General features: G+C 34.4%; 1 protein-coding gene across 1 annotated transcript in view; it reads right to left on the bottom strand.

The window, feature by feature from the left end:
• The window catches only part of LOC127852720 (uncharacterized), a 64,445-nt gene that overhangs the window by 20,526 nt on the left and 30,605 nt on the right, over positions 1 to 13,314 (bottom strand). Inside the window, exons 14-17 of the mRNA XM_052386672.1 lie at positions 8,947 to 9,137; positions 8,492 to 8,578; positions 8,065 to 8,247; positions 907 to 1,025 (exon numbers count right to left, since the gene is read on the bottom strand). Of these exons, the coding sequence (XP_052242632.1) occupies positions 907 to 1,025; positions 8,065 to 8,247; positions 8,492 to 8,578; positions 8,947 to 9,137 (580 nt within the window). The remainder of the gene's footprint in view (positions 1 to 906; positions 1,026 to 8,064; positions 8,248 to 8,491; positions 8,579 to 8,946; positions 9,138 to 13,314) is intronic.

The following is a 13,314-nucleotide window of genomic DNA, read 5'->3' as shown; positions in this document are numbered from 1 at the left end:
CGGTCATAAGTTGCTGAGAAATAGCCCGGACAAAAATTGTGCACGGACGGACACACGGACAGACAGACGAAGCGGCGATTATATGCTCCCTCCAAAATTTTTTGGGGGAGCATAAAAACAACTTGAACAAATTTCAAGTTATTAAGCGGAAACCCCAATCGCCCCAAATATAATTCCAAAAAATGTCTGAATGCAAGTTACCTACGCAAAAAATAACAGAAAAATACCTCCATCCTAATTAATGAGCAAAAACTACTTTCTTTATTTTAAATAACAGTGACCTTTCCCTCCACTGGCCCCTAATGTAACATTCCTGTTTTAATGGTATATTTCATTTAAAGGAAGTATCTTCTTTACTAAGGTCCAATTAATACAGGAAGTGTTGTCCCTGATAATTCAGTGTGGACTGGACAGGCTAATATGGGATAACCCTTTATGCACACATTAAGCCCAATTTCTCAAAGCAAGACTTTATGTAGTAACACTTTACACATAACACAGTGTACATAATATGCTGCCCCTTCATAAATGGCCCTTGGGCATAAAAAAGCCATGTTCTTGACATAATGCATGTGAAAAGACAAAATAGCTTGAAGGGTGTTCTGAGAAAACTGGGCTTAATGCATGTGCTTTAAGTGTCGTCCCAGATTAGCCTCTGCAGTCTGCACAGGCTAATCTGGGACGACTCTTTCCGCCTAAATTGGATTTTTGCTTAGAAGAGACTTCATTTAAACAAAAAATGTCATAAAAGAGTAAAGTGTCGTCCCTGATTAGCCTGTTTAGACTGCACAGGCTAATCTGGGATGACACTTTACACACATGCATTACGCCCAATTTTTTGAGAACAGGGCAGTTCAGTTTTCCCATAATGAGGCTAAATAAGTAAAACATACATACGATACTTACCTATGGGAGACGTGGAAGCGATGCAAGTCATTGTTCTCAGTGTTTTCCAGTGTGTCTGCCAAACTCCTGCCCTGCTCCATCAGAACAACATGTACACCATCCCTACGCTTCATCTCTACCTGAACAAACAAATGGAAGAGTAAACAGCCATACAAATGCAAATACTAAGTCTCATTCTGTGAAAACTGGGCGTAAAAACATTTCCTTGAAAGGTCTTTTTGGTGCTTTTCGAGCCTTATTCTAGGAAAGTTAGGTAAAATAAATGTGCGTTACTGGAATTTTTGGTTTATCCTTTTCCCACTCAGAAGAAAAGTGAAAATATGTCTATGTGCAAACAGCATAAAACCAGAACAGCCTGCAAGTAACTGGCAGTGTGTTCAGGTGTTCTGCTGTTTGATGCTCATCAGTATCTAAGGGTTGAAAATGAAACCTTTGAAACTTGGATCTAGTAAGAAAGGTCTTTAATTAAATGTAACTTTCTAAGGGACTTCAAATGCTTCAAAATACGTATCTATCATGTAAAGGGTGTAAAAAGTATTTTCTAAATAAAACTCGAGTCTATGCGGAAAATGCAGTCCCTAATTAGCCATGCAACTGTACAGGCTAACCTGGGAAAACACTTTGCGCATATGCAAGAAGCCGAGCTGTCCCAGAGAGTCTCCAACATTCACATTCTACACACTAATTATGCACTAACTGATGACAAAGTACCGGAAAGACCTTTTGAGGCAACTTCTTTACATTCAGAAACCTTTTGCCATTTGGAATGGAATTGTAAATAAAACAAAAGCGTTAATTGTTACTCATTTTGAATGAAAACCTGTTACTAAACAAAACTGTAAATTGTCACACATTTTGAATGAAAACTGTTGGTTTAAGTGTAACATCTGCACCAAGAAAGTAAACGTGACTTTTTTCTGCTTTGATAGTATAGTGTACAGTTTATATGTCCATAAAAGATAAATATAAGATTTTGCAGTAAAAGCAAACCATACGCATTGTAAACAAAACATATAATCACAATTGCTAGGACTGCATCTAAACCGAAAATGCAAAGACACTTTTAAGTTTATAATGTTGCATACATGAAATGTTTCCTCTCTGCAATATAATTCTTTAGACAACTAAACTTATAAACATGCACAAATCACACTACTAAATTCAAAGCTCATCATTTACATTTCAGCTTATCAAAATTATCCCGACACTTATGTTTATGCATTAAAACATTTGCCACATTCTGCGAAAACTGGGCTTAGTGCATATGTGTAAAGTGTCATTCCAGATTAGCCTGTGCAGTCCACTACGGCTAATCATAGATGACACTTTCCATCTAGAGTGGATTTTCGTAAAGGAGAGTCTTCCTTTAAACACAAATTTCAATAAAAGCAGAAAGTGTCGAACCTGATTAGATTTGGATGACACTTTACGCACATGATTTTTTACAAGTTTTCCCATGAATTAGGCTAATATTCAATTACCATTACAATAAACCCATTAGTTGTTGAACTAGAATCAGGTTTCATAGAGCTTATATTATTATCTTGGATTGTTTCCTATAACTGCAAAACGTTTTGTTCCTGCATGTTTTGGCTGTTAAACGAAGCCATATCAGTATACTTGGTGAGTGCCCTTTCAATGAATTTAAATCGGTTCTGGTCCGGAAACAAACGCATTAATTACACTGCATTTTAAATATCTCTTCTCAAAATAAAATGCACTTTTTAACAAAATACGCTTTAAAAAGTGTATTTTTTCTGCATTTTTACCAAAAAGTGTATTTTTCTGCACTTTTTTCATAATTAAGTGAACTAAAGTGCATTTTTTCTGTATTTTCATTATCTTTAAGTGTATTTTACTGTACTTTTAGTGTATCTTCTGTAGACAAAGTGCATCTTTTTATGCAGTAAGTGCATTTTTTTTTAATGAAGTGCATTTTTTGTGCATATTAGTGTATTTTCTGATTTGCAAAAAAAAAATTCTTTCTGTACAAGTGTAGTTTTAGTGCATCTTCATAAAAAAAAACCAACACTATAGCAACTAACTGAAGTTAAAGGACAGATATATAGTGTTTAATAGGAGAATTGTACTGAATTCTTTTTTATCTTCACATAATGTTTATGGTCTTATTGTTGCAATTTGTCTGCTCATAAAATATGTGAATCAGTAGAGCAGCTTTTAAAGGGAAAAGTACAACTAAATCAGGCTGTGGGTAAATAATTAAAAATATTGAAAGTGTCAAAAAAATTATGTGGGCTTGCCAGAATCAATTATATCTCCACAACATAAAAAATAAGTATTTGAACTTTCTTACACTGATATTTAACCCCAATTAAATTAATGTCTACCACATTGACTATTAACATACATTTTAAAAGACAATTTAAATAATTTTTATAATATTATTATTATTTGCTAACACCATTCAGTATGTTATATTGAAATATTAACAATTAAATATAATGTGCTAAGTGTGCTGTGTATTATTCAATATTATTATTATTCAATAAATATCAGATAAGATCAGGATCAGATAAGAGATCCATTAGCATCATAAACACTAATCCCTATCAGTGCTCCATCTAGCCCAAACAAAGGGGTGTTTATAGACTTTTGATTGGTTATGGCACCATCTATTTTAAAACAAACCACTTTTGATTGGTTGGAGCTCAGCAAGTTATTTGGAGCACAGAAAGTTGTTTTTTGTAAGCAATGTGTATATCAACAATAAGTTTGTTGCAAAGAAAATTCAAAGTGGGTGGTTAAAGTGATATGGTCTCATAGTTCAACAACTGCCGTTTTTTTGGAATACTGAAGAACAGCTGTAACAGGTTTGTATTTTCATTTCTGCATCTCTTTTTAATTTAATTAATTATGATCATTATCATATTTATGTATTGTCACTGGGAAATGTAAATGGATAAGTAAATGTAATGCAATTTTAAGGAAAAAAACACCAATTGAATTATTATGGCTATATTCTTAAAATTTATTTATACCTATTTCTTGTCATTAATTCTTCCCCCCTATATTTAATAAGAATTTTTATATTTTATATTTGAAGGTTAAACCCCAAGGTGAAATTTACATTGATCGGAAGATCCATTGGACAGAATGTGCATCATCGCCTGCCAAAAAAGGGAGCAAAAGGGGGACTACCTGATGTATGGACATTTATACCAGGTTTTACCCTGCACGAGCAGGCCAACTTGAGGGGAACACTAGGTTGGCGCTAAGGAAAAAAAATTAGTAGCCAAATTTCAGCACTACGATAACGACCCACATTATAACCTTATTTGCTCAATGAACGACATAATCATTATCATGAATCTATAGGTATCAACAATGACTGTATTAAATTATCAATGAAGTCACATTTAAATAAATTATTTGTTACCTGAAATCAAATAATTTTATGTTTTTTTTATTTTTCATTTATATTTATTTTCATGCACTGGCATAAACAGTAGACAATGATAGAACTTTCAGATATGCCCCGGTCTTTGATTGGGTGGGTCTTGCGTAACTCTTATTCGCCACCCTCCTTTTCCCAATAATTTGTGCCGTAGTCTGGTGCTTCTTGATTCTTGAAAAATACATTTACTGCAATGTATTCTGGAATTGACATATTTTTCCATAGTTGCAATATATAATTTATTGAAACGTACCGGTAAATTTGTAAGTCTTAAATACTGCATGTACTGAGTGGCTAGGCTATATTTAGTTACACATCGTCTGTTTAAAAAAATTGCTTTGCATGCGTAGAACTTGGCATTGCAGACGGCAGCAATAATTTCGCGCTCTTTCTTATAACACGGGTTTTACATGGCATACCGGTATTAATGCATGGTGAATAGTTATTATCACGTGGCTGCATCTAGAAAAACGGTGTAAATCAGTTCTACAAATAGACATGATAAAATATACATGCACTGGATTTAATTTGTTACTGCATCAAATTATTAATGGGTTTTGTTTTTCACAACTTACTCGCCGTAAGTAATTTTACACTGCTCACCAATTGCAATTAACTTCTCATAATTAATGATTGTTTACAGTACAATTAAAAAGGTGTGATGATGATGCCCGAAACCGCCTTTAATGTACTGCTTTATTTACCGGTTTTATATCACGTATTAATGCTACAACTGTGATTCATTGTTAATAAAAGCTTACTCTGTGACCGACGTCAATCAAAAATAATAATCGCTATATAACTCCGCCTCCATAAACATTCTCGTAACCGATTGGACGTTAAATATCACAGTTTGGCGACTGGAAAGTTACCCGAAAATTTCCCGTGATGCATCCGTCAGCATACATGACTGTGTTATGTGGCTTGAATATACGATAAGGGCATCCGGTTATCTCTTATCAATGGACTATCTATTACCACCTGGAGCTTTTATGGCGATTACATGTGGAAATCGGTACCGAGTTCCCTTTAAAAGTAGGGAATATTATATACTTATAGAGAAATATCAGGGGTTTTTGCAATCGCCATTTTCATTCATTTTTAAACTTTAATCGCCAGCTGAAAGATTCAATCGCCTATGGCGATTTTGGCGATTGGAAACGCTAACATAGGGAACAGGAGTGGGAAACCGCGCCCTGTAGCTTGTCCTTGACCAAGAAAAGATGGATTTGTTGAGAGGTAAAACTATATAATAAAGGTTATTGCATTTTAAAGACGTCACACTTCCGACCAGTTCACACAGCCAAAGGAGACCACATATATATTAGTACATTTATAAACAGTATTTTCTACCAAACGTTATTTCTTTAAATTATTTATGAAAAGCGTTAAGTCACATATGATCACGAGATTAAAATTGAAAAAATAAACAAACAAAAACAACAAGCCAACAAACTTGTTTTGATTTAAATTTATGATATTTATAGCAACTGTTGAACAAGATTACCATAACAGCAATATTTAACACTTACATTATAAAATATCTTTCAGGACCTTATCTCAAATGAGATCATGCACGAGATGCGCCTCACAGACCATGACAGTAGTATTCAGACCTGATCAGCTGGTGAACTGCTCTATAAAGGGTGGTTTATGAATGCATTCTTTGTAAGGAACAGTGTATAACAACAAATATAGTGACAGGGGCTAAGCTCCTAAATATTGTCAGCATGTATGCAGTGATTTTCCTTGGAAATTCAAAACAACCTGTATATACTGGCTCTCAGAAGGGCATATTTTAGCGCAATAATGAACAAAAAGGAAGATCTTAAAAATAAGGTTTAGATTTATATAAATTTCATGAATACGGTTCATTTCTCATATATTAGGATCCAGAATATGATTGAATTGAATGTGCTGCTTTTGTCCATATTAAAAAGGGATTTGGAATTAATGTAATATATAAAAATCTAGTAAATGATAGGGAAAACATTTCAGCTTAAGGAGGGGAAAACATTAATATTTTTGAAGCGGAAACCACCTGTATTTGGCTGTTAATCAGTAACCGGTAATCAGAGGGGAGAAAAATCACTGGTATGAGCTTGATATTTAAAGTTGTTAATTCCAGATACATGTAGGCAATAGCCCGTTTGAATCCTCTCTTATGTAGATATGTAACCTTTGTTTTTGTTTTTTAAGGTTCAACATTCTAATAAAGTGTGTACTTATCTATTGAATTGTACTTTTTGTTTTTTATGTATGTGTTTACACAAACCTTTCATTTAAAGAATGAATGCTGGCTTCAAAATGCTGGGATTTTTTAAAATTTGGTAAATTTTTAAGCATACTAATTTGAAGTGATGAAAAGTACATTTGAGCGAATAATGCGCTTAAAAAATTCACTTCATAAAGTGTATCATTTGTATGACTGAAAATGCACTCAAGTGTATTAATGCGCTTAAAAATTCACTTTTAATACTGTAAGGTGTATTATTTGTATGACTGGGAATGCACTCAAGTGTATTAATGCGCTTAAAAAAATTCACTTTCAATTTTGTAAGGTGTATTATTTGTATCAGTGGAAATGCACTCAAGTGTATTAATGCGCATACAAAAATTCACTTTGAAAACTCAATGAAGTGTTTTATTTGTATGTCTGGAAATGCACTCAAGTGTATTAATGCGCTTAAAAAATTCACTTTGAATACTCCATGAAGTGTATTATTTGTATGAGTGTATTAATGCGCATTAAAAAATTTACTTTGACCATGAAGTGTATTATTTGTATGTCTTAAAATACACTCAAGTGTATAAATGCGCTTAAAAATAAACTTAAGTGCACTTATTATCATAATAAACGCACTTTAGTGTATTATTTCGTGGAAAAAATACACTTATATGTATAAACACACTAGTAAAAAGTTTGTTTTTTTAACAGAATAAAATGCACTTGTTAAGCAAAAAATACGGTGCCAATAACATGCGCATTTAGTGCACTTTTTCGAGAAGGGATATACAGGATATATGTTGGATTCGGTGGAATATCGATTTTAATTCTCGAGTGATCATAACAAATAATATATATTTTCTGAAATCACGAGTGGATTAAAATCTATATTCTATATTCTACTGAATCAAACAAAATTTATTTTTATTTTATGCTTTTTTACCTTTTATTTGCATTGTAAAAAATTTTAACTGGAGAATTTCACTGGAATAATGACGTAATTTCGTCAAAAAATGACATCATTTCACTGTATGAAACAGTGTAATATCAGTTTTCATTCACGGATATTTCTCTATAAAGCACCGGAAAGCATAAAATAAATTCATGTATACAGCATTACAGGTCAGTGCAAGGTAAATATTTGTTAGTTATATAATATAAAGGACACAGTCAAAGCATTTAATATATGCTTATAGAGTACACAATATCAGATTACCGGGTAATACATGTTTTAGTAAGATAATAAGAGCTGCTTTCTGGAATACCCGCCTTAATTCATGTGCATAAAGTGGCGCCCAGATTAGCCTGTGCTAATCAGGGATTTTATTTTACCAAGTCATACAAAAAAATCATTTAAAGAAAGTCCCTTCTAAACCAAAATCCAGTTTAGACAGAAAGTGCTATCTCTTATAAGCCTGTGCATACTGCACGCGCTAATCTGGAAAGATAAATAATGCTTATGCATTAAGCCCAGTTTTCCCAGATCGCAGCTCAAATCAACACAGCAAGCACTGACCCTTGTCACTGACATGTGTGAAGCCTCCTCCCCTAATACACCTTCATCACTGAAGCTGAAACTGAAGCAGTCTATGATGCTAAACAGACGTTCACACATCAGCCGCAGACATTCGTAGCCCATCACCCTAGCAACTGGAGTGGTGCTAGCAGTTACCATGGCGATCAACTGGATGTCTTTCTCCTGAAATTCACAGATTGATACAAGCAACTTGGGAGGTGAAGTGAGTAGATTGTGTAAACCTCTATCCAAAAGTCTGGCAAAAGAGAGAAAAATGCATTTACCCAACCACACAACTTCCTTTAGTGAGTAATTTGAAGGTCCAATTTTGCTCCAAAAATTATGTCTTGAGCAAGTCTAAGCTTTAGTGTACATTTACCAAAAATAAATTTTAATTATGCTTCATTACTTTATTACATGTACTTACTTTGAATGTAGGAGGCTGTCCTCCAGACTGTAGATTAGTTACAGCATTGTCTGCAATTCTTGAAAACCAGTCCAACACAGCCCCAGTCTGCAAAAAACAAAAATGCATCTTTTTTTTTAAATTGACTTTTCACAGAAATGGTAAAAGACACCTAAATGATGGATTTTTGAGAGTGTAAGTTGACAAAAGTTTTTTATTAATATTTTCCCTTGTTATTACAATTATATAACACTATTCTAAATATTACAATTTTGTTAGTAAATTCATTTGATGACAATTTTCAAAAATGCCAAAATCTGTTTATAAGTCCCTTTTGAATATTATATTAATTTAACCTGTACATCCAATTACAAAAATGACAATTTTTTAAAGTGCCAAAATTAGTGAATATAAGTCCCTTTAACATATGATATTAATTCCCCACATCAATGCATTTACCAAAAGCAAAAACTTACCCTTATCACACCATGGTAATCCACTCGTACAGACTTGCTGAACTTAGCTCGGCTTTTCTCCGTCATGCATGACTTGGTTTCCAGCCAACCTAGGCCGCGGTATGCAGCGATGGTTGGAAAACCTCTGACATGTTGCTTGCTGCATAGCGTGCGCTCTTCGGTGCAATTCACATAATACATGGCCCCACCATCTGAAAGATCATGATGTTACAGACATCATTTGGGAACATGTTGGTTATGTGTTGGGTGTACAATTTAAAACAGGTAATGAAATGACTCTGTCTGTTAAACAAATATGTATTAGTCATTAGCAAAAATCACCATAAAATGTGTAATGGCAATTCCATTCATTTGGAAATTTAAAGACTTATCTTTTTAGCATCAAATTAAGAAAGAAGTGATGTACATGTATATAATTCTGACATCATTCTCCGTTTGAAACATATCACTTTGTTTTGTGGTGCTACAGGCCAGTGCAGGTCGACACTTTTGGCTTTTATGGAAGTTTTTGTCTTAAAGAAACTCCAGTGTAGGCTGAAAGTGTTGTCCCAGATTAGCCTGTGCAGTTTGCACACTTAATACACATACATTAAGCCAGGATTTCAAAGAACACTGTTTATTTCATTTGATGCTGAATTTGACACAAATATTTTACACCAAATTTCACGTGAAAAACTTTAGTCCTGTAGGTTTTGAGTCGTACATTGAATATGAAAATCAAAGCAAAAACTGTCACGTTGCTTTTCATGAGGAAGTTTCTGAACAAGATAATACTAAATAACTCAACATCCATTTTTGTGCTGAATTTATTTCTGAATTTGCTGTTCTAACAGTATTTAAGTTATCTCATGACCACTTTGTCTCCTTACACTTTGCCTGGGCAAGCTCTGGGATCTAAGCAGTTTACCAGTGCATGTCCAATAAGTGCATATATTAGGCCAGTTACTTATAAATGGGCTGTGCTCTGTAAAAGGGGGGTTTTATGCATAAAATGTCGTCCCAGATTTGCCGCATAAAGGAGACTTTTCGCTTTTATGTTATTTTTTGTTAAAAAAAAGTCTCTTCTAAGCAAAATTCCAGTTTAGGTGGAAAGTGTCATCCATGATTAGCCTGTGCGGACTGCACACGCTAATCTGGGACAACACTTAACGCACATGCAGTTAACCCCCTTTTTCACAGAGCACAGCCCAAATGTATTGCAAGTCCTTTCCCCATGAAATTATGTGACCAGGCTAGGCATTGTACACACCATGCCTGGATTACCATATCAGCTAGCTAGGTAGGGCTCCAAAGAAATAAATCCAGGCGCGACTTCAAGGGAATGCTAAGTTCACAATGGCATGAGGAATGAAAGGTACGGCTAATAATAAGAAGGATATCAGTGAAACTGATGGATGCTTCCCAATGATGCTTTGTTGATATATGGTTTAAACGTGTGGAAAAAAAGTGTGACCTTGAGAAAATCTATTATTAGCCTCAATGACATTGACCCCAATGACCTCAAACCTCATCAAAAAGGTAGAGGTTCATGCAAGGTACCTACATCCAAAATATATAAGAGATCGGTCAAATATTTAAGGCGCTATGAGAAACTGTAACAAATGTGTGACTTTGAGAAAATCTTTCATTAGCCTCAGTGACCTTGACCTTGAACCCAGTAACCTCAAACTTCATCAAAAGGTAGAGGTCCATGCAAGGTACCTACATGACAAATATGGAAGTGATCAATAAAATATTGAAGGTGCTATGAGAAACTGTAACAAAAAAATCTATTATTAGCCTCAGTGACCTTGACCCCAGTAACGTCAAATCTCATCAAAAGGTAGAGGTCCATGCAAGGTACCTTCATGCCAAATATGTAAGAGATGGGTAAAATATTGAAGGCGCTATGAGAAACTGTAACAAACAAGCGATGTGTTTGTGAAACACTATGTCCCCATATATATGACTATTGACCTTGAAGGATGACCTTGACCTTTCACCACTCAAAATGTGCAGCTCCATGAGATACACATGCATGTCAAATATCAAGTTGCTAGCTTAAATATTGCAAAAGTGACATTAAATGAGCGATTTTGACCCATATATTTGACCTTTGACCTTGAAGGATGACGTTGATCTTGACCTTTCACCACTCAAAATGTGCAGCTCCATGAGATACACATACATGCCAAATTTCAAGTTGCTATCTTCAATATTGCAAAAGTTATGGCAAATGTTAAAGTTGGGGAAAACAAACAAACCAACAAACAAACCAACAGACAGGGCAAAAACAATATGTCCCCCTCTATAGTGGTGGGGGACATAAAAAGTGATGAAAAATCTATTATTTGCCTCGGTGACCATGACCCCAGTAACGTCAAACAGCATCAAAAGGTAGAGGTCCATGCAAGGTACGTACATTCCAAACAAGTAAGAGATGGGTAAAATATTGAAGGCGCTATGAGAAACTGTAACAAAAGTGTGATGGAAAATCTATTATAAGCGTCTGTGACCTTGAACTCAGTGACGTCAAACCTCATCAAAAGGTAGAGGTCCATGCAAGGTACGTACATGCCAAATATGGAAGAGATCGGTAAAATATTGAAGGCGCTATGAGAAACTGTAACAAAAGTGTGACTGAAAATCTATTATAAGCCTCAGTGACCTTAACCCAAGTGATGTCAAACCTCATTAAAAGGTAGAGTTCCATGCAAGGTAGCTACATGCCAAATATGTAAGAGATCGGTAAAATATTGAAGGCGCTATGAGAAACTGTAACAAAAGTGTGACGAAAAATCTATTATTAGCCTCAGTGACCTTGACCCTAGTGACCTCAAACCGCATCAAAAGGAAGAGGTCCATGCAAGGTACCTACATGCCAAATATGGAAGAGATCGGTAAAGTATTGAAGGCGCTATGAGAAACTGTAACAAAAGTGTGACGGAAGTAAGGAAGTAAGTAAGGAACCCCAAACTGGCAACTATATGCTCCCCATATATACATATATATATATATATGGGGAGCATAAAAACTTCACACAATTTGCAAATTAATATAACAAAGTTATGGTCCATGTTTTTCGCCAGGCGGTTTCAGTGCAGAAGGACTGCTGTGCTTAAACGTCCCAAAAAAATGAGGCGAAGAAGATTAATTTTGTGATCGAGGTTATTCAGCACTTGAAATTTTCACAAGCATCTGATCCCACTGTTGTTGTTCTGCTTACACAATATGTACAGGTATGTGAGATTAATGGGTTGTTTTATAATTTTATCCAGTTTGGTCCAGGTTTTTGCATCCCTATTGTACATCACATTCACCCTTCTTTTGTGCCACTAACTATAACTGAACTTGCCCAACATCAAATATTAAAGAGTTTTAAACTTTCTATATTTGAATTTAACATTATGCCAGCTGTCACTAAAAATCAGGGCTTGGGCTGTCCACGATGAGGTGTATATGATAACTGCCCTTGTAACAGATCAATATTGATCTCAACACCCAAAAGGCATAAGCAATTCTTTCAATTTAAAGGAAAGTTGTGCCATATTTTATAAAAATGCACTACACATTTTCTAATCAAAAGTCAAGATCTTAACTTTCAGAAATAAATATTAAAGCCCACGCTGATGCCACATTGTACATTAAGTATAATATGCATGCTTTAGATCACGACAAAAGATTTACATGAAATACATGAGAACTGTTTAACCCTTTACCACTTAGATACGTATTTTTACGCATTTGTTGTCCCTTACAAAGTTAAATTTGACTTAAGACCTTTCTTACTACATTCAAATTTATTTCCAACCCTTAGGTACTGATAAGCAGCAAACAGCATAAAACCTGTACAGCCTGCGAGTAAAGCAGCCCATCCATACAAAATATCATTGTCAATTTTATTGAATCAATAATATTGACAGAACATTTTATGCCCTCAAGTGTACACAAATATTATCAATATTTTTTTCATTTGTACTTAGGTCATCATTCAAACAAGAAAGAAAATTGACAATGCGACAATAAATATTTGAGATCTCTGATTTTCATCAATACATTGACGGTGTCTTCAATATCATCCATTCACTTTCAATTTTATTGTCAATCTTCATTATTGACAATAAAATTGACAATGATATTGTGTGTGGATGGGCCGCTTTACTCGCAGGCTGTTCTGGTTTTATGCTGGTTGCAAAAGTCATTCTCACTTCGCTTCTTAATTTATGTGGGAAAGGGTTAATGTGTAAACATAACATGAAGAATAAAATTCACTCTCAATTGCTTTTTCTGATATAAAAATTTAATAATATGTATTTGAAAATACTTAAATGAAATAATGTAATATTAAAAAAAACAATATTCAATTTATTGCTATAAAACATGATGCAA

This window comes from Dreissena polymorpha, chromosome 12 (assembly GCF_020536995.1).
Source record: "Dreissena polymorpha isolate Duluth1 chromosome 12, UMN_Dpol_1.0, whole genome shotgun sequence".
In the NCBI taxonomy this organism is placed as follows: Eukaryota; Metazoa; Mollusca; class Bivalvia; order Myida; family Dreissenidae; genus Dreissena; species Dreissena polymorpha.
Note: the sequence above shows the minus strand (reverse complement) of the source record. Positions and strands in the feature narration are given on the sequence as shown.